Raw genomic sequence first — 23,152 nt, 5'->3', positions numbered from 1 at the left:
GATGCGACTGCAGTTTGAAATTTGAATACGTATCGAGTGGCTAAGGCTTGGATCTTTTGGGAGTACCAATTGCACTTGCCTGGTGATGAGTTCATCCCTGGGACACCGGAGCCATCATCACTTCGGGTCCAGCCTGCATTTTTATGGGCAGCTAATTGACTTTCTCGGAAGCATCCTGCCCCATCCGACTCGCTTGAATTACAATGTTTTCAAAATATCCTGACAGGACACATAAATTCACAGGCTCTTCCCCCATTTGCATATGTCCTACGCGTTCTCTTCAAGATGCTATTGCAGTTGAGAAATCAAGCTGAAAATACCAATCCTGACCAGTGCGAGGCGTAGAAGCAGCCACCCACTTCGGGGGCAATTAAAAATTCCACTCGCGTTCTGTCAATAAATCAAAGTGTCTCCCATCTTGGCCCTCCATTGCCCATTTTCCAGGCTTTCTGCCAACAAAGTTAGCTCTTCTTGGCCTCTGCTTTGTCCTTTTGTTTTGCCAGCAACGCGAAATTTTCATTTAATGAAAAGCTACGCATCATCAAATGTTCGCACATGACATCGGGACACCTCCGGGAAAGATTTTCGATGGGCTCCATTGGCAACTCGGGCACGTAGCGCCAACGAAGTGCATAATTGGTCATTCATATTCGGTGGGCGGAGGGGTCGCGACTTGGCGGTGTCCCTCGATTGGGCGGAGATTTGTTTTTTAAGCAGGACGGGGCAGCCTTAGATTTTGGGACTCACGTGGTTGTCAATGCCAGGAAAAAGATAAAAGTTGCCCAGATTGCTTTGGGCAATAATACGAATTTTCGGATAGAATTTAAGTGACTTCTATGTACATATGTAAGACTTAAGTTCTCCAGATAAATAGTGTAAAAATATTCATACCGACTTTCGTAAACTTTTACTTATGAGTGCAAGATTATAATAACTAGTTAAAATTCAAAAGTAAACTTTCGAAAATATTTTTAAAAATATTTCATTAATGAATTCTACTTGTTTTTTTTTTACAATGCATTTATCCCTTCTTAACTATGGTAATATTTCAAGAAAACGCAAGTGACCTGAACAAAGAGTTTTTCTAACCTGATCAAAGCTCCCCTACAACTTTTAACCCTAACTTCAGGTCTTATCCAGCGCATCTGAGGCACAGAAAATTGAAATAAATTCCCAGTATCTTTATCGAAAATGTGAAAGTTTTTCGTATTTATGGTTTTTCGAGGCACCAGCCGATTAACTGTAAATTTGCGAAGCAGCAACAATGCGAACAACAAATTGTGGCATTATCTTTGCATCGCCAAACAGCACACAAATTTAATGATGAATTTCAAGAGGACATAAATCGCTTTGCCAGTTTCCTTTAGGACTGCCAGGACCACCCAAGCAAACACCCAACCATCCAGTTTTTCCGCTGATATTATCTTGCGATGGCGTGAACAGGCCGTGAGGAGCCGAAAGCGTTTTTGGCGCACGCCAAGCGAGAATTTCCCAGCCGAAGACCTCAGGTGAGTGGGTGGCGGTGAGTGGGTGCCCTTTGCCGTGGGCCAACTTGTCTCTAATTTTTCACTAACGATAATATTCAAAATTTTCAACTTTATTGTCGCATAAACCCAATGACTATAGGGCAATGACAAGCGAAAGCTAAGGCCAAAATGGTGGTGGTGGGAGGCCTGAAAATAATGCGAAAACTTACTTTCGCGCCATTTCTATGCCTTTTGGCATTTTCTCCACCGACAAATACAAGAAATACGCAATACAAAGCGAGAGCGTCACGAAAACATGGCCGTCGACAAGGATGAAGTCACCATTTTGGGCTTCTATTGTTGCTTGGGCTTTATTTATTTATGCTCTTTCTCGGCTTAACGCTCCACGCTTGGCAGAACCCAGGATTCCTAGATACCATCCATCCCCCAAACCCCCCGTTTGGATTATCTGAAGTTCATGGCGTTTTTTTTTTCTACATCTTCCTTCTTCGGTGGCTCCCTTTGTATTGTAATAGACTTTCGCGCAGGGGGTGAAGTTCTTGGGCTGCGTGCCGTCTGCAGGATACGATTATCCTTTTGGCCGGAAGAGAACTTGTTGAAAACACTTTCACTTGGTGCGTGGAGAGGCTTTCCTTTCTCTCGCCCAAAAGAACAGAGAGCGAGAGTGAAAGTGAGTGAAAGATACTTTTGAGTGGATCTTAAGGATGCGAGTGAGCTTTTCACAGCCCAAGTTCATTTCGCGTTTGTTGTTCTGTGTGTTTTGTATTTTTTTTGTATATGGTACCTATATATATTTTTGGGGTTGCTTTGGGACCAAAAGTCATGCCGTTGGGACCGGGGAAATACCTTCCGAATGTTCTTGTTGTTTTCGGTTGGGGGGTTGCTTGTTGTTCTTGGGATTTCTTCATCTCTAAACTGATTATTTTTGTACCAAGCAAAAACACACACACATATCGAGGTTAGATATCAGACAACGATAAAAGTAGCTAGCATCAGACGCAGTTAGAATGGCCACAAAAAAAGATACAAATGTATCTGAGACGACGACGTGTGTGCGTACGTGTACGACCTTATCCCTTTGCTCTCCACTGAACCATCAAATTATCGACCTCATTGAAATGCCCGAATTATGCCAACTATTTCCGCATGTGTGTGGGCCGGAGTGTGTTGACTGTCAGTTAACGCTTTTAATGCCATTAATTATGCAACAGGGGTAAATGGCCGAGGAAATGGCTAACAGAATCGCACAGACAAACACCAACTAATAGATGAGTTCATCCCAAGATGATGAGCCCGAGACAAAGACAATGTGGATACAAATATGTAGTTGGGATCTGTGCATTTTTAATCCATATGCCATTTCAATTATGCACATTAGACGGGTTCTGCCTAATTCATTGGGTTAACCTCAGGGAATGGATTCGGCTATTTAAAGGGTTAATTGAGGTATCAATCTTTCCCTATTAGTTTCCATTGATTAGAAAGGGTTTAATATTAAGTACCTGTGTAAAAACTAACCTTTATTATTTTAAATTTTCTATTTTTTAGAATTTAAATGGCAAACTTTTCTAGCTAGCATTCGAATTTACCTATTTATGATTTAATAAACTGAATTTCCCAGGAGCAAACCTAAATTCAGCCTGCCAAAAATGCGAGTGCCAATTTAAAGTGGGAAAAAGTGCAAAGCGTTCGAAATTTGCATTAATAATTCAATTTCAATAGACAGTCTACTACAAATATGCAAATGTGCCGAGCCCAGGAGTTCTTTGAAATGCAAAAATTCAATTCGAAATTTCCCCGTTTCCGTTTGCCACTTCTCAAAATCCATTGATTTACGAGGTGCAAATCAAATGCACTTCGCATACCTTAAATTCCAACTCAAACTCAATTGTTTCCACTTCAAAGATAATCGTCAGAGTCTATGAAAATTATATCTCCAATGGATGGGTTTTTTTTGTGTAGGAGAGAAATGGCAGCGATAAAAAGGGAGAAATACAACGCTGCTCCTCATATCTTTATCGATAATTAACTGTTATGGTCTCTCACACTCCGGCTGTCTGAACAGAATGTCTGCCCAATATTTCATGGGCGTACTGTCGATTGCTGACCGCAAATGCCGTCAAAATCGTCTCTTTTTTCACTTTTTGTGTTTCTGCGTCGCTTTGAATATTTGAGCAGGCCAACTGGCAGCCAGGACTCTTTGTTTCCCCCTGAATAACCACCTCCCCAGGCCACAGGATACACGACAACCAGCCCGTCCAGGTGGCTGGAATGCATTTAGAAAATTAAAAACTGTAGCCAACAACTAGCAGCAGTTTTGTCATCATTTTTAGCGCGAGTGCGATTATCAAGGCATGCAATGAATGGCCAAAACATTTGCTCACCTCACGCAGCACGGACAGGGTTGAGAAATGGGGAATACCAAGGATACTAAGGGATACTTTTTATAGGATGTGTTCATTTTTATAAATATATTGGTTTGTTGGTAATACTAGTTAAATTTCAACTCGGAATAATATAATGTATTTGCAATTTAGTTTAACTTTAATTTTTGTGGCGCCCCCGGGTGGACGGACGTAATGCTGCATTTGTATGATCTTTTACTTATACCCGTTGTAAAAAAAATAAGAATTACAACGAAACTAAGGGATATTATTTATAGGATGTGGTAATATTAATAAATATATTGTTTCATTTTTAATAATAATTTAAGGTATGATTGATATATTATGTATTATTCATTGCAGTTGAAACTTAGTGGCACACCCGGGTGGATGGACATAGTGATGCAATTTAAAACACTATATTTTTCTAAGCTGGTTCCTGTTGAAAATGTTTTCAAACCCTCTATTTATTTATTTGGAATACCCATGTCTGACCGCGTCTGTACAACTCTTCGCCCCCTGTTTTTGCATATTGGACACCACAAAATGTCAATTCTATTTGCTGCGGGCCAAAAGGGGGCTGGGCAGTTGGAGGGTAGTTGGCACTTAGTTTATTTGGCCACCGCAGCGGACAAAACGCTGGCAAATATAGAAAATTGAAATAAAGCGAAGAAAACGCCAATGACGTAGATAAATGCAAGAGTGGCAAATTTTCGATTGTTAGCCTGAGAGCTTTTCCACCCACCCACTAAGTTTTCCCGTGTTTTGTTTTCAGCTTTTGTTACAGCACTTTCGGTGTTCGAGTGGTGGTGTAGACACTCTTTTTTGATTGCCCCACAATTTACCCAAATTAAAAAGTCGAACGCGCTTCGGTTGTCACGCGATAACGATTTTAATGACCGCCGCCGATAACAATGCCAATTGCATGCCTGTCAGTATAATTCAAGTCATTACGCATACGCCAGATGTGAATCAGAAAATTATATCAAAAAAAAAATAAATAAATAAAAAATGGAGCACACAAGGAGAAGTACGCGAAATAAGCTACAAAATAAAAACGCACTCAAGATCGGTGGAAATGTGTGACAAAAACGTGGAACATGTCGCAGAACCAACAACACGAATACCTCGCCAACAACCAGGACAAGAACAACAAGAACAACAAGAACAACGACCACCGCCGAAGTGAGCTTTAAATTCACTTAATTATGGAACACACACGAAGTGCATGCCAACAAACTGGGAAAAGGGCAGAGACAAAATGCGTGGCAATCGATCCGGAGACAATGCGAGTGTCCAGTGTCCAGAGTCCTCGCAAATCATAAATAAAAAAGGGGTCCCCAAGAAAGAGAGAGCAGTACTGCAACCGAGACTGAGCCGGCGACTGCGACGACTAAGCCCTCATCACCTGCCCCAGGTAATTGCAAATCCCAACGATCTATTCCACTGTGGAGCAAGCATAACATTATAGGAACTTAGATATATCACACTTTTAGTTATATTATCACAGGAGGTGAGAAATATGGAATGTATTCTTTACAATTACAATATTATTATTATTATCATTACTAATATGCCAACGAACCAAACTACCATCCTACAACTAGAAAAATCCAGTAACTTAATTAACCTCTATGCTACAACTGAGAAGGTGGAGATAGTAAACCCTACCCATGTATATTTAGAAATCTCGATTCCCACCTGATTAAATAAGAGTTATGCTTTTTATCATCAGTAATTTTTTTTTATCGCTAGCTAGATGAAGGTGATTCTGTTCCATCCGAAGTAATTTAAAATATGAGCTATACTAAATTTATAAAATTAAGTCTTTTGATTGAATAAAAGACAAAAAATTTAGCTAATTTACACTGTATATTTTTTTTAATCCTTGATTATTTGTTCCCTTTTCGCCACCCCTTGACCCACTGTGCCTTAGCTCATTGTGTGCACAATTTCGGCATCTCCAAAGCCTCCTCTTGTGGCCAACTGCAGATCTGTTGCATGAATAACAGAAATTCATCAATAAAACATGTGCAGATCGCCGGCGAATGCGGCTAGTGACCAGTGGCCAGTGGATAGTGGATATTGGATAGTGGCCACTGATTTCTGTAGCAGCTCTCACGGCACACGTCCGAACGTCAGTATCTGGCCAAAAGAGAGAGATACCAGGTAGTAGTTGGTGGCTCTGGATCCAAACTGGTGTTGTTGTGCTGTTGCTGTTGTCATATCGTATCAGTTTTTGGCTTTCGTCAGCCACTTGGAAATGCAAGTAGCTGGATCCCCTGGATCCCTGAGTTCCCCCCTAGATCCAGCGATTCGGAATTTTCAATCAGTTCCAATTGTTGCGCGCCGCTGACAAAGTTTCGCTTGGATCGGCGGTGGGTTCATGGAAAGGGGCTGGGGGCATTTGTTGGCCTGAGTGGCAAAATGCGTTGGACCCCCGGGCAAGTTAGCGCTTTAGCTGGGGACCCTGCTCCTCCACCTCCATCTTCTCCAGCTCCTCCACTGGCAAAGGCGAAATTTAGTTGCGAACAGATAGATTATCCCGGGGTCTTTGTCTTCCCGCCGGCGGCATGATCTACTGGCATATCAATGAGCGGGCTGGATGGGATGGCCACCGACTGATCCATGCCGCCTTTTAAGCTGATTGGAGATGGAAGCTGGTAGCTGGTAGCTGGAGAAGGCCAGGAGTGTTTTCATCTGGTGATTGATATGCGCCCGAGTCGCAGGAATGGAATGCAATGCCGACAAAAGTTACAGCCCGCCTGACAAATGCGACATGTGGCCAGGGAGCTGACGGGGATCACAGGTGTGAGCGTGTCACGATAGCTCAATAGAAATGCATTTGTGGTCGATTCCTTTAAAGGATATGATTTGAAAATCAACAAAAATTAAAACAAAACAAAAATAGAGATTTCTATAAAACATGGAAAGATATACGTTTCATAAAAATATTCATATTTATGTACCTCGTCTGTTCAACAAAAAATTAAAAGATACAAAAGTTAAGCTGCTCGTTCTATATAATATATAAGGAAATTTGTTTATTTTCATAGGCTCATCTTTCTATATAATATATAAACAAATTTGTTTATTTTCATAAGCTCATCTTTACAAATATTTTCATAATTTTTTTTATTTTAACAAATAGTTTATATCTTCATAAAGGCAGAAGAAGATTTTCGTGTTCTAATAACTATAAATTAGCTTATGTAAAAAGACAAACTATAAGACATACGCAATGAAAGTTTAAAAATATTTTTTTAACGAAAGGTACGGTCAACTACTCAGCTATTAGGTCGATACAACAAATAAAACTAAAAAGATATTGTTTTTGGACCCACAATAAATTTAGAGGTTATAAAAGGCATCTAATATCAAAGACTTTCTAACGGCCCTTTACAATTTATCGTGTTTTTCGGAGGTCAGAAAAGCCAGATAAAATAGCCTAGACTTGGTAGCTCCCCTTCTCACGTTCCCATCCCTAGATAGGATTAACCAACGTAACGTGTGAGCTGGGGGCTTGCCTGCCTGGCTAACAAGGCAAATAAATAGAGGAGAAATGAATTAATAATCGTAAATATCAGGCGCAAAGTGTCGCGCCCGGGCACGTGGGGCAGAAAAAGAGATGCCACATATCTGGGGACCAGAAGTTGCGATGCAATATCATCAGCTGAGGATCGGCAAAGTGTAACTGTTATTCCAACGGATGACATTCTGGAGCAACAACAACACGCAGAGCAATTTTAACAAGATCATAAATGTGCAGCGGGCGATCTGTGATCTTTACCGAGCACTCGAGATCGTGTTTTTTTCAGCAACCACGAATAGTGACTGTGTGGCAAGAACTGGCTGGTTGGCTGGTCTGTTTTTTATTTAGTTGCCACTTCAGTACCGATTTTCGCCCCGGCCATTTCCTAATTTGCAAGCTCAGGTGGGGGAGCCAGAAGAGGCAATCAATTAAATTTAATTATGACACCAATTATGGCCTGATTGTCAGTCGGCTGGCTGCCTGCCAACCGGTCGCAGACACTTTGGCTGCCCACTTTAATAATAGAATCATTAAGCGGAGCGTAGAGATCTCTCGTTTCGCAGAAAACCACCAGCCTTGTGGGCAGTCCTACAAATGGCCATTGCATCTGGAATTGGAATTGGCATACAGATGATGGGGAGTCCACATAGGCAAATACTTGGGGACACCCTTCGCCGGAGGTCCAGCGATCGGGCGTTACGGGGAATCACACAGAGCGCTGATTATCATCTGCATAAGGTGTGCCTCAATTTAATGGGGCCTGGGGACTACAAAATTGCTTAACAACTCAATGAGTTTGGCGGCGATGGCAGCTGGAGATGCCCAAGAAAGGTTTGCTTAAAATTCTGGAGTCAATGAAGCTGGTTGCCAGAGGGCATTGTAGAAAATGGTCGTATAGCAATCATTGTAATTAGGAAATTCAATTGACATAAGTAAGTACTTAAGGTATGGAAAAAATATCCATGAAGTTTACTATTTAAGAAGGGTTAATTATGCTTAATGCTTTTCAAACTATACTACTTACAATATGGGAAAAACCTTTTCAAAATTTTAAAAAGTCCCTGCTTCATTCTCGAAAACATCTAAGATAATTACTTTTTAAGAAGGGTTAATTTTATGTATGTTTTTAATCCTTCTTAAAACACTTTCCCTATTCTTTTAACCGCATGTTTCCATTATAATTCGTTTTGCATTTTAGGTTTTCTCTAATTTCCTGCACTCAAATAATATTTCCGAAGCCAATTAGGGCGGACACACTCCCGGCTGTGGGAGATGGGGGGCGTGGCAGCCGCAAGGATGTGCACACAATTAACATAATTCGCCTGACACGCGACAGTCGACGGTTGGCATTTGGCGGTTGGGGATTCCCCGGCAGGAAAGTGGCCTTTGCAAGGGAGTTCGAGGTCGTGTCGGATTGCCGCGAACTCGTCTCAATTTACAATTTATGAAAATAGAATTTGCCGCTGCCATTTTGATGAATTTTTGTTTGTCTCTCGATGGACTCGCTGCCTCCCAGCTGCAGCTTCTGTTTCATTTCAGCTCCTTTCCATCGAGTGAAGGGAATAATACCCCCACTTTTCGAGCTCTTTGCATGTCTGCCGCATCGTGTTTTATATTGCAGTTGATAATAATGCCAATAAATCAACGATACGCATACACCAGCCGCAGAACAGAACAGAACGGAGCCGAACAGGCTGACAAAATAAAAAGCCAGCGACGATGATGAAAAGCAGCTTAAAATGTCATCTTTTGTGTGGCGGAGCAACAGGACGAGGTCCTGGACGGGGATGTGGATGGTCGTAGAAGAGGAGAATGAACTATGACTACTTACCGATCAATAATGACGGGGTCCGATGGCGTCTCGTTGCGGTTACCACAGCTCTTCTTATCACAGCAGCGGCTGAAAGATACAAACCATTTCGTATAAATGCATATGACTAACTGGATTGTAACTCTAAAATATAGTATAATTTTATTTATTTTTTCGACTTAAAAGGTTATTATTCGTAAAAAAAAAATATATTTAATTAAAAATCATTTAAAAAATGAGGTTATATCATTTTTTGACCAACAATTTTAATTGCTTTTAAAGTGTTACTAAGGCGTATACTTAATATTCATAAAAATAAAATTGTTTTACTTAGGAACTCAATCTTTGGATTTGAAAACCTTGTAAGATTATGATTATCTTCTAACCTGAATTAAATATTTCAAATGAGGATTACTTGGAAGTTACCCATTTTATAAAAATCATATATCTACCAGAACTGAACTTTATAAGTAAATGCAATCTTAGAATGACCAAAAATGTTCCGTTTGTACAAAAATTTGAAGATTTCCGCCTAAAATGTCACCATTTGGCTGAAATCCCTAAAGCTTATGGCTTATATTGATAAAGCCCAAGTTCTTCTCAACTTTAAACTACTGTCTCTCTGTGGAAAGTATGTTAGAAGTGTGCCCATTTTTTGGGGGTCAGACATTTGTCATTGCTCTGCACTTATCCGTTATCTGCATCTGTATACGCACTCATATATCTATATCGAGTTCAATGGCTGCGTAATTTTTCGACTGCACAGCCCCTGGGCTAGATGAAAAAAAACAGAGAGCCATGGGCGGGGGGTTGGTGGGTGGTTTTGCGTGGGCGTACTGGGTGGTTGAGGGTCATCTGGGGGTGGTATTTTTGGCTTGGACCCGGCTTTTGGTTTTTGGGTCTTCGCTGGGCATATATAACATAAACATGGATGACAGAAATGGGCGCAAAGCCAAAACGATAAAGAAGACGTCGTCGTCGTGCTGCCCCCCTCTCATACTACCCCTCTTTTTCTAATGGGGGAGTCTGCAACCCCCGTGTAAGTGTGAGAGTGTGTGCTTGTGTGCGTTGTCCCCTTGTTTTTGATAATGCTACGCAAACATAAAAACTGGGTGCCAATCCGAAATAATAAAAGATGGCCGGCCAACAGCAACAACCACAGCAAGGATCTAAGGCAGGGGTGGCGGTTAAGGGGATGGCAGGGGTTGGACGGGGGTTTTGCCGGCTAAAGCTGTGTAATTTTTTTTTGTTGTTCGGCTTTCTCTTAGCTTTTTTTCTGCCATTCTGTGCCGTTTTTATTTTCTACGCAACCTTCAACTGTCAGAAAGCTGCTAGAAGGGTGAACAGCAGCCCATGGGCGTGGGGAGTGGGGGTGGGTGTTGGTTGCTTTTGGGTGGTTGTGGGTGAAAGTCAACCATTTATACGTTTCAGCTCGCGTGCGTTTGAGCGTGAAAATAAAACGAAGGACACTCTCCGCTCTGCCGGACGGATCTTAAAAATCAACAAAATTAAAGCAGTCCCCCAGTTTCTTGGGGGGTCGAGAAAAAGCATACGAAAATCGTAAGAAAATCCAGGGAAAATCACGGGAAAAAAACAAGAGGCGAAACAAATGAGAACTCAGGTCTCTATAATTTGAGTGGCTGCCGCAAAAGGATGAGATGAGTCGGAGAAAAAAAAGTTAAAGAAGCTCCAGGGAGCCGGTTTCCGAATGCCCGCGAGACTTGAGATTTCGATTCGCAAATCAGTAACAAAAAGGTGTGGATTGCAGTGGGTTAATACTTGGGTAATAAAATGGGGATAGTAGCGATAAGCACTCACCTGCACATCACCTCGTGCGTTAGAAGAACTCGACACATTTCGGGATTCTTGTCCTGACCCTCATATATGATGGCCTGAAAATGAAGATAATAATAGGGAATTAATATTTAGGTATTTAAGCTCTTTCTTATAACTAATAATATTGCTAGCATATGTTCTAATAAAAATACTGTTTATTATTATAACCTCAAGAATGCGTACAACCCAGAATTCAGCACTGAAGTTCAGTTCCTTTGTTTTGGAACAGTCTAATAGATTTTAATCTTATTGATTTACCTACCTGCCCTTACCACCTGCATAAACCCCACCTGACCCCGTTATTGACCCTCCGCCATCGACACCCGACTTCACCCCGCCCCCTGCTCTTTTAACCCCCTATCAAGAATCATTTTGGTCTTAGACAAACACACATAAATGCTAATTACAGAGCCCCGAAAACTCGGGCCAGCAAATCGACATATGGGACACAATGCAAATATTGACAATGTCCACAATTTTTACCTCTGCATGAATAATATCCGAGGGGTATGGGCATCGAAGGGGCGTTTTGTGCGAGTCTAGTATTTGTGTTTGCCCAGTGAAAACGCCACTCGAACTGTCTGTTTGTTGTTTCTTTTTGTGTGTGGTGGAAATGAAGTGAGGCGCGTTTTTCGAGGGGGTGGTGGTGCTCTATCCATAGAATCATGCCATGTGGAAGGAACAGCAACCGCAAGTGCAGCGTTAGACAATCTGCTGCAATTTCCGCAAGCCTCTCGAAGTTCCAACCAAATAGATAGACAAAGGGATGGGCTGGTGGGTTGGCATACAAAAAGGCGCATAGTTCTCTAATTTAAAAATGATTAAAGCGGGTGTCCTATTCCCCCGCCCACCAAACCGTAATCCAACACTCATCCAGCGAATTAGTTGGCAAAAACACGGCATATGCGAGGGGTGAAGGACTCGTTTGTAACCGAGGGGTGAGAGGATCATTCATCAACTGCCGGAGATACACGCAAAAGTAATAACAATAACCGAGTGAGGAAGCCAAAAACCTGAGCGGTGTTCATCCACCAAAAAGTAAAAACAAAAAAAAGAAACCAGGAGGAATCCCGCCACTTGCCGTCAAGGACGAGTGGTTCCTCTGACGTCTCCGGCATATGTGCATTTGTTTCTGTATCCTGTAGGATGATGAGCCCAGATCCCAGAGCCCAGAAGCTGTGCCCAACCAGATAGATAATCAGAAATTAATTTTAATGCAACCAGCAGTAGTCCTCCAGAATCCAACCCTCTATATCTACATATATTTGGACGCCCCCTGCTGTTTTTGGCATTAGCTGGGCACATGTAAAATTATGATCATCCCTTATTATCCCGTTTGTCAGGTTAATAATTCCCCCGAACCCCTTGGCGAAACCTGTAAAGGATCAGACAGCTCTCGATGGCCCGGCTCAATGTCCAATATTTGCGGGATAGCCGAAAAAGCATTACGGCCATCGAACTTTTTTCGGACGGAGTGCAGCTAATTATAGGCCGGACAAGGATTGGATGTCCTTTTTATCCCAATCCGGGGTAATGGATTTTCAATGTTTTCCGGCATAGGACATAAAGTTGGATTCGATTTTTTATGCGACAACTGGTAATTGTCACCTGTTTACTTTGGAATTTGGGAAGTTTTATTTGGGATATACTGTATAAGTTAAGGTTGCCATAAAAGAGGTCGTAAAAGAAAGTCTATGACAAGAAAAAATTCTATATTCTCTTCTGTATTATCTTACTAAGCTAAGAAAGACGGGTTTAAAGTCCTCGTTTTCTGGGTCTAAATCGTAATATTATTATATGATTTTCCGACTATCATGCTACTCATACCGTTCACACCCAAATAAATTCAAACAGTACAACCTACTAACCAAAACTAAGTTCCCCAATCCAAAAAAAAACCCCGTCTAAAGAGGGTAAAAACAGGAATCATCATCCATCATCCTTGCGGTGGGATGCAGGAACAAACAATTAGTTTGTATCTCGTTCTCCATGTTTTTGTGGCCGAAAGTGAGGAGTTGGGAGCTCGGAAATCACAGGCTAAATGGCTCATCTAATAAAAAAACGGCAAACTAAACGAAAGCCACTAAAACTGGAGTAAAAGCGTTTAAACTACGATTTATCAACAGTACAAAGAACAGGAGTCAGGAGCTGGACAACAAAAAATAGCAAGAAAAAATGTGCAAAAAAGCGAGTGATGAAGTGATGACAGGACAGTCAGAAAAAGGACTCCACTGAGGGGCGGGGCAAAAGGGGATGCAAACAGGATGAGCCGGGGCAGCTTTTAAATTTTAAACGATTTTCCATCAAACTCCGCCGAAGAGTCGATTTTTTTGCAGCATTTTTGCAAATTGTTATTATCGCTTTTGCAATAAAATGAATCGACGCTCGCTGCATTATTCACGCACTTGAATGCTGCATGTTGCATGTTGCATACTGCATATTTAACGTGCCAAATAAAAATCTCGCCAAACAAGATAAATTATCGCGGACAAAAGAGCGACTGTGAAAAAAAGGTTTCTGTGAAAGGGCAACAATAAAACAAAAAAAAAATAACCGAATAAAAAACCTATAGAGGGTTGCTCTTAATTTATTAAAGCTTCATTTATCAGGGCAACGCATAAATTGCCCAGGAAGAAGAAAGGACAACAAAATAAAGGTTACCGTTGCAAGGACTCGTGCATCCTCTGTCCGCATTTCCCATATTTGTGCATTTTGCCAGGGGGAAAAGGGGGAGAAACCTTTTTTTGCTGGTCCCTTCTCTGGTATTTGCATATTTTTAGGGACACAGGATAACAATGTAAGGCCGACTTCTTGAAAAATTACATAAATAAGCATAGTAAAGTTTGCACTTCCTTAAATGTGTCACAACGTTTGTGTTTGCTTGTTTTTTGATGATTGAAATGTTATGAATTCGGGACTCTAAAAATTTATTGCTTACTTTGATTAAATATCCGAGATATTAAAAAATGTATTCCCTTTTAGGTGTACGAGAAATTTAATTACAATATTTAAGGTTTATTGAATCGATATGTTCAAGTTATAATATTAAAAGTAAGACAACTTGAAACCAAAAAATTTTTTTGAAATAAATTGTATGGTAAAAGATTTTAAGTTCTTTAGAATTTAATTTAAAGTACAAACAAATTTTAATTTAAAATATGATGCCATAGCTCATGCTACCCAGATTTTTTACTTGAAAAATAGCTAATTTTCCGGTCATTCCACCCACGTCAGCTATTAAAAGTTAAGAATATTTTCACCCAAATACCGTAGTGCATCTTGCACACCTTTATGAAACCGAAGGTTCCCCAAGGGACCAGGAAGAATTTCAAAGAGGAATCCACACATGCATTACACATTTCGCATAATGAGGGCGATATCATTTTTTCGCGCCTGCTTTCTCTGTCTCTCTTTCTCTCACTCTCTACCCATCCCTTTCCTTTCGACCGCAGAAATGCACTTGCCGTGAAAGCATTTTTAATCGCATTGCGTGCGAAAGGGAGAGCATGCATGGGGAGCATGCCCATTAAAGGGGGAGGGTGCGAGTGCGAGCGGGACAGACAGACGATCAGAGCGCACATGCAAATATGGAGATTTCATTTCGCGCAATCTGTTGAATTTATTGAGCGGCCGGCGGCGCCAACGACAACAACAGTAACAATTTGCCATTAAGCGTGCTTGTACAATTTGTTAATAATCGAAAATGATTCTCTCTCTCGGCTTTTTAAGTGTTGACATACAAATTAATTTTATCGCTTAATTAACACGCGCAGACAACACTGAGAGTGTGTGTGTGTGTGAGTGCGATAGCTATGGAGTGTTTAATAATGCTTCTTTCTCTTTTTTTAACCGTTAGGTTTTGGGAAACGGGTAACGGGTAACCGGTAACCGGCAGATCCTTGCCATTAGTTCGTCTGGATTTTTGGGCCTCTTTCCAGCACTTTATGTCTCGGTTATCTCAGTGCATTAATCGCCAGTTATCTTCCCTTTCCCTCTAACTCGCCAGGCTATCTCCATCTCTTTTTGGTTTAGAATTTCGCTGCGCTTTTGTGCGTGTGTTTGTGCGTTTTAATCGCGATAAGCGCAATTTTGGCAAAACACAAAAACCGGGGGGGAGCAAAAAGGATTTCCCTATTGTTTTATGCCGGACCCGTAGCACCGCAGCACTCCATGTGTATCTGATTCGCTGATGAAAATGAAATATGATCGCCGAAATGAGGCGATTTTCCGTGGTTCCATCGTTAGCTCAAATTGCAATTGCGACGCCTCCTGTTCGAACTGTTTTTCAACGTTATCTGATCGAATGTAATTATGATTATGACCATGATTTGCTGCATTTGCCGCCCCTGGTAAAAGGGGTTGCGTTGCAAGGGTTGTCCGCTTTAGTTGGGTTCCTGCCACGTGGATGCCAGTTGTTGACAATTGTCCTGCCTCCCTGGGCATCCTGCCATTTACGATTGCCTTCGCTTGAGTCCTTCGGCTGAGACAATTCCGCCTTAATCGCATTCGGCCCGCCACAGTTACGAGTTTCAAGTTTCCCGATACAACACCATTCGAACCCCCCCCACTCACTTAGATAACACTCGCTTATCCCCGCCTTACCTGTTACGCAATCCGATAACAAAAGCGACACGCGACAAACGTAATGTAAAATTCAAAATAGGACAGCCCAAAACAAAAAAAGGAGGAAGCCAAACCCACCTAATCCGATCAAATGATTGTTCTTTTCCCAGCTTGCGACACTTTTCAAACGGAGAAAAAAACTCGTATAGCTGTGGGATTTTCTCAGGTTAGGGGTAGGTCCATCAAAAATACATCACAAGTCAAGCGGAAACGGGCAATTGAGAAATATCCGAGAGGAGGATTAAGTCCACCAACCAGGATAAAATGAACTATTCTATTAATAGATAAAAAATATAAAGTATGCCATTCTAAAACAATCATGTTTTTTTTGCAAACCTTAGGTATTTATATTTTCTAAAGATTGTGTTTAATATTCTAGGGAATAGACAGTTGAGAAATATCGGAAAGGTGTCTGTAAACAGTAAGGGAAATTAAAAAACATTTATAGTTTCACATACAAAAGGTACACATGTTAATTGCTTCACGTGGTTATAAAATAAATCTAAGGTTCTTACGCAATGTTCTAGAAAATTTTTAATTGAGAAATATGAAGTAGTAAAGTTATACAACGAAACTAGACCGGAAACTATTCTTGAAAATAACGTAATTGTTGAACAATCATTGTACGGTAAATACCCCAGAAAACTATTGCGAAATTCTTATTTTAATACACACCATTGTTTATAAAGCACTCAAGGCATTTTTTCATGACTTCAGATATCATTTAAAAAACTTTAATATGAAATGTATACTAATTCACACATCACGTGGATGAATTAATTGCTAAACATATTTGAACCATTTTACAATTAGTTGCCCCTTTGGGAGTGTTGAGCACTTAGCCCGGAAATTCTAATTTTTCCTTAAAGACCCATTAAATTGGTGTTAATTACATTTTTATACTATTAAAATAACTCTCTATGGCCCTATTGAATTTTCGATAAGGTTTACTTGCTAAAACGTGCCTATAAATAACAATCTTGTGCGATTTCTTATCAACAATTCCAAAAATTTCCAATGAGACCTTAATTATTCGGAAATTCTCGTGCTATTTTTGGAAAAATCAATTGGCGAACATTTTTCTTGAAGACTCATAAAATTGATGTTAATTACTTTTTATATTAGTAAAATAACTCTCCATGGCCCTATTGAATTTTCGATAAGGTTTACTTGCTTAAAAGTTCCCATAAAATATAATCTTGTGGGATTTCTTATCAACAATTCCAAAAATATAATCAAAAGTTTCCAATGAGACCTTAATTTTTCGTCAATTTTCGTGTATTATTTTTGGAATCAATTGGCCGTGGGTCAAATATTTTTGCGATTAAATTGCATTCGTACAAATGGATTTGTCACCATAAAGTGAAAAAGAAAGGGGGCGATGTCGCTGCTGTCGTTAATTTGTGGATAAATTTATTGCGAGCTCGTTTCTGATGCGAACGGGCTAAATGGGCAAGAAACGCCCACAAAAAGGAGAGAAATCGAGAATTGAGGGGGTTAATGGCGAAGATATCGAAAGAAGAGGTGGACGGACCAGGGTCTATAAAAATTTGTCACTCGAGAAATTAATTGCCCTTGAAAGGGAATAAAGGAAAAGCGACGTCGGCGGAGGGAATTAGGCCCACAAAAGCGGACATATGGTGCACCAGGACCAAAAACCAGGAGGTCCTGAAAAATGCCCCAGGACTTGCACGCACCCACAACAAAGCGCATTAACAATGTTCGATCCCCGTGCGATTCTCTCGATTTTCTCGCCTTTCTCGCTTTCTCCTCGTTAGCCCCGGTCACACCCCTTTTCCAGGCGGAAAAAAAGCAAGAAAAGTCGTGCGAATGAAATGCCCGTTTGACGACTCAATTTATTGGACAAAGGACACACCAGGACACACTTAATTAGCCGTGACAATCAATTTCGAATGCAACTTATGCTCGAATCAGCAAAACAAACATCGAGCCCGGAAAAATGCACGGAGGCAGCCGAGTAAAAGGAATTAGTTTTTCATAGCCTGGTTAACTTCAGCCTTAACCGGCAGTGAAAAGCGGGGAAATCGGAAAGTTCCTAATTTATTTAAGTGGCAATCGCATGATGAATTGCAAATTTGTAAGTGGTTTTGAGGGGTAGTTGTCTCTATATAGAGTTGTTCTGTTTGTATGTCAAACAAATCACTTAACTCATTACATGAATCCATTTCCTTATAAAAGATACTTTTGGGATAGCAAAAATGGAATAATATATGTTATAATGTTAAAAAACTATTAATTGTGGAAGACGTCATAAAAAACTTTTGGAAAAGATAGTTTAAAGTTCTAAGATATGGGGCTTAACTGAGATTAACTATTTAAAAATATTATTATAAAACTTTAGGTTTCCCAAAATGCCACTAATGATCATTATATTATATTATATCATTATGTCAGATTATTATATTATATTATATTATATTATATCATATAAGTAAAATATTTTCAGACTCACCTGCTTGGTCACCGAATCAATGAGGCGCACGAATATGTCCTGTTCCTGGCGAGCTCCTAAAATAAAGAAGTCCATATTAAATATGGTAAACCCTATGAATAGTTTCGAACTCACCATTAGCATAGAGCAACTGCAGCCGGTACTGAATGCCATTGTTCGTCTTGGTGGCATCCGATTCCGAGTCCTTCTCGATGAACCCTATGAAGGCCGTCCGTTCGATCTCGATGGGCTGGCCGGCTCGATCGTATAAGGCGATCACGAAGTGGAAGAAGTTCGACTTGCGCAAATTGCTGGGCGGCTGCTTTTCGAAGTGGGCGCGACCGATGCCCAAACTGCAATGGAGAAATTACGAAAATACATGTATTAGATGGGACAGTAATTATGCCATTAGTTGGGTAAACATAGACCGGGCCTAAAGAGCCTCTAATTGGCAGTGAGAGTCTTGTTTAGCGGCCGGTTCTTTGGACGGAATTAGGGAAAACAACTCAATTACGCTGGAGAGAGAGTGACATTCGGGCAGCAGCTCTGATGTGACAACTATCATTAAAAGCGCATAAGCAACATCAACGTGACACAATAATCCTGATGTATGACAGTCCTTGTCCGCCCCTCCTACACTTGAAACAATTCTTTCTCTATATGCGTTTGCCGTATGTGGGCCAAGCGAACATTGGGCAATTATCACAGGACACGTGGACGACTGAGCCGCAGACGCAGGAATAAAGGCTTGTCCTTGGTCCCACCCCCAAGTCCATATGCTAAATGTCAGAAGTAAGGGGGGAACCCCTTACTTCACCTTTATCCTCCTGTCAGCGAACAATTACCGGACAATGTCTAGCTATAAGGACTAAGGTAGGGTCCTGTTCTGTTCTTTTCCGTTCTGTTCTGTTCCTTCACCCTCTTTTCCTGTATGCATAACGAACAATTTAATTTAGAAAATGCTGATTTTATCAGATTTTTTGTATTTGCGTTATTTTCCTGCACTATTTATGTGCTGCTCCTGTTTGCACAGGCAATGTCAAGGAGCCGTGCTCGGCATGTCCTCGGTAAACTCGGAAAACTCGGGGGTCCTGCAATTATATACACATTTGCCAAAGGATAATGCCTGACATTCGGAGTGCACAGCCATCAGCTAATGATAGAGCCGACCCACTCCCATCGAAAGTGCAATCGAATTGCGTCCTAGTTATTAAATAAGTACTTGAATGGATACCCAGTGGATTCGGTGGACAATTTTATCAGTAGGTGTTTTGGATTTGCTTTTGTAGCTTTCATCAGTTTTGATTGCCTTTCAACGGTTTATGAGTGATACGGCATAGCTTTTCATCGAAGGGGTGGTATTTTAAGTCACTTTCATCTGTAGAGGTTTAAATTCCACTGAGTGAGGCAAAAAAAAGTTATTTTATATAGAAATATTTTACAATGCCTACTGTATGTGAATATCCTTTTAATCCTTATAGATTGAACGAGTTCTAATTACGTGATATTGATGACAACTGAGGGATTAAAGTACCATGTTACAATTATGGATAATGCCTTCTACGGAATCCAAGTGAGGAGGTTTAAAATCAACTAAAAATGGCTAGAAATATTATATTTAAAAAAAAAAACTAGGTTAAGTTCCTCTTAAAGAAGTTCTACTCTAATGATGGAAACATTTTACAATATCAAACGTTTGTGAATTTCATCTTAATCCTTAAAAATTTAACGAGTTTTAACTATGAGAATGTTCATGGGAATTGGGGGATTAAAATAACATGATATACTTATGGATAATGCCCTCTACCGACTTCAAGTGAATCTGAATACGAATTTCAGAGAGACAAACACATTTTGCGGTGCTAAAGTTGATTCACCCACAAGCTGATATCAAATTAAGAGGCAGTCCTGCTTTTTCGGGGGGAAAAGCGGAAGTTCGATGCGATTTGCACGGGAAAAGCAGTCACCTTTGGGGTCGGACTGAGGGGTGGTGCCTGTACGACATATAAATGCCAGACATGTTACATTCTGGTGAAAGGTTATTGTTATGGCCATGGGAGAGGAGTCGAGTCGAGTGTTCGAAAAGTGAGCAGCAAAATAATGCCGAGTACATCCTGGCAAATAAAAAACTTCCACCCAAGTCCGCTTTTCTTTCTTGTTCCTTTTTTCTGTTGACTTTTCAACTCGACTGGCTGAAAATTGTGGAAAATCGTTCTGCGGCAGTTTGCCAGCTCACTTTGTTTGCACTTGCCGCCAATTTGCAAGAGAGGAGCAGCTAAAAAAATAGAAAAAAAGTAGATAGAGAACATTTTTGTGGCCGTTTTGCTGTTGATTTTATTATGCCAACATTTAATTGTCGCAAATCGATGCCCAGGTGGCCGTCAGAAAAGAATAAAAGGTGGGAATAGACCCACCTATTCGTGGTCACGTTTAGTCTATTTCTGGCCAGGCACGTGAAAAACAGCTTTCCACACATGCGAGTACTTTAAAAAGGCGACTTTATTAGTGACGGAAAATATCCTGGCGATTGTGGCTCCTGCTCCTCATTGTTTAAGGACACTTTACGGGCATTTTGTTGCAATCTAGAGCTGAAGCTGCTTTCCTTCTATTTCTTCTCCCTGGACAATCTTTGTTGAAATAAATTTTCGAATATTTCTCTGATTTACGAGCAGCGACAAGAAGTACAACACAATTGCGTGTGGTTTATGCACTTTGTTTTTAGTATAACATTGTTTCTGCTGTTCCAGTTAGATGGGTCGACGATAAGTGTTTAAATAAATGGCTTGCCACAAACATATTGAACAATTATCGGAATCGAGGAGATTTATTTGTCGCAAAAGTTGCCTACAAAATAATAATAAATACCAAAAATTCAAATTGCAATCACAAAAGTTTGAATTATACTTTATGGTGACATGTTTTCAGGGATGAGAAGTAATGTCTCCTGAGACTTGAGCAAAAACAATGTGGAATCTAAACCAAATTTAGATAAATGCAAATGATAATTAAGTTTCTTTGTAAAGTATTCGACTCACAAGAAATACTAATTAACGGAGCAAATATTTATCAATAGACTAGAAGATTTGAAATCGTTTTAGCGTCTGTTAATAAAAAGCTCTTAATGGTTCCAAAGACATAATATTTGGGATAACTTTTAAGATGATATTGTATATTTTAATAATCACTATAATGGGCTTAGAATATAATAAGCATTACCAATTTTTGTGTTGAAAACTAGCCCTTAGCAAATTATTACTTGATTTTTTAAGGTTAAGAAGTATTAGAGTATTTAACTTGTTTAACCTGATTTTTAAAGTTTTTCAAATAACACTTCTAAGTTGGATGTTTTTAGATTTAAGATACTTAAGAAGTTAAATACTCTAATACTTCTTAACCCGTTCTTACGGGCCTTACACTTTTTATATATTCATTTTTAATTTAAATGTAAGTTTCAAACTCCAAATTTCTATACTTTTTCTAGGCTTAAAACCTCTTTTAACATACGGATGAGAAAAAGTCCCAAATGTATTTAACTGTAATACAACCTCCACTTAGTTACCTCGTATCACAGCGCATTGTCTTATTGTTTAATGTCTGATTGTGGTTGTGGTCCTGATTGAGATTGTCCTGCCCTTGGAGGTGATTATCTAGTTGATGCTGTGGGTGTGGGTGGGAATGCTGATTTGCCGCCGCTGAATGGACAAATCCCGCTGTCATTTCGCTCTCGCTTTCTGTTTGATGAACCCGCGCACTTCTTTTCGGCGCGAACATCTCACGCCAGAAACATCTCAAACGCAACTAAACAAACAAGGACCAAGGAAAATAAAAGCTTTTGCCTTGGCCCGAGCAACCCTCGATTTTTGGGTCCTTGAGTGGGGAGCCGTTGAGAGCGGCGGTGGAGTGACTTTTTGTAAGTCGATTCATTCAGATGAGTTTCGAGGCGAAAGTGAAAGTCTAAGTCAAAGGAAAATAACATCCCTTTGAGCACAAAGTCCTCGCTTTATCCCCCCAAAAAAGTGCGTGAGGCAAACATTTTGAGTGGGAATTTCGAGTGAGTCTGGGATCTGAATGGACGGACTTTGTTTTGGGGTTCATCTTGGCCAAGAGGGTGGGTGGCGGCCATAAAAAGCCGCCCGTCTCCCCGGCTGACTGACTGACTTACTACGTTTCGGAATCGCTCCCCCAGGGGTTTTCATATAGGTATGTACGTATGTACTGGTGGATGCCGGCTTTGGCCAAAAGTAAACAAACGCACTTTTTTCTTTCACGGTCTTCCCTTTTTGGAGACTTCTTTTTGTTTTGGACGCGTCGCGTGTGTTGCTGAAACATTGTTGCCGGCTCTTTTGGAGATTGCCGATGGAGATTAGGGAAGAGATTAGCTGAGATTAAGGGGGATATTCAACCTTCATTACTAGGCAACATTATTTGTTGACAGGCCCCACGTTGGGCGCCACGAAAAATAATCTCTAATAAGATGATCATTGCTTAGTAAATAATTGCAGTATTTGAGCTTAATTACATTAATGGAATAATAAATAAAGTAACTCATATCAATGATCGATAGTTATCTTGGTTCAAAATGGGAGAATTGGAATTTACATGGGTGTGTGACAAGGCGATAAGAAAAAAAAAATTGTTATTAAAACAAAATCCAACCCCCGGAATTAATATTAGATAAGCCAAACCATGATTCTATGACCTTATTTACATTATACTCGAACTAAGTTACAATTAATATAAGAACGATCCCATTAGTTTTAGGAGAATTTGGCATACTTTTAATGAAAAGATGATATTTGAATAATGTAACTTTACTACTCTCGTTACTCAAAACAACTACTTTGCTTTTAGATTCCACTAAATACTTAGAATTATTATTTATGATAACTACTTTGATTCCAGATTCCACTCAACACCCCAAAGAGGACATCCAGTTAAAGCCAGACTCTGGAGCACTTGAAAGATCACTTTTTTGGGTCACTTTGGAACAGATTTACACAATGCTTATGGGAACTCCTTCTTAATCAC

General features: G+C 40.2%; 1 protein-coding gene across 9 annotated transcripts in view; it reads right to left on the bottom strand.

Moving 5' to 3' along the window:
* The window catches only part of kn (EBF transcription factor knot), a 29,858-nt gene that overhangs the window by 5,965 nt on the left and 741 nt on the right, over window positions 1-23,152 (bottom strand). For all 9 annotated transcript variants that reach the window (XM_017075199.4, XM_017075192.4, XM_017075195.4 and 6 more), the window contains exons 2-5: window positions 18,260-18,477; window positions 18,146-18,201; window positions 11,032-11,105; window positions 9,235-9,303 (exon numbers count right to left, since the gene is read on the bottom strand). In XM_017075199.4, coding sequence (XP_016930688.2) covers window positions 9,235-9,303; window positions 11,032-11,105; window positions 18,146-18,201; window positions 18,260-18,477 — 417 coding nt within the window. The remainder of the gene's footprint in view (window positions 1-9,234; window positions 9,304-11,031; window positions 11,106-18,145; window positions 18,202-18,259; window positions 18,478-23,152) is intronic.

Source organism: Drosophila suzukii, chromosome 2R (assembly GCF_043229965.1).
Source record: "Drosophila suzukii chromosome 2R, CBGP_Dsuzu_IsoJpt1.0, whole genome shotgun sequence".
NCBI classification, from domain to species: domain Eukaryota; kingdom Metazoa; phylum Arthropoda; class Insecta; order Diptera; family Drosophilidae; genus Drosophila; species Drosophila suzukii.
This window is presented reverse-complemented; position numbering and strand designations above follow the sequence as displayed.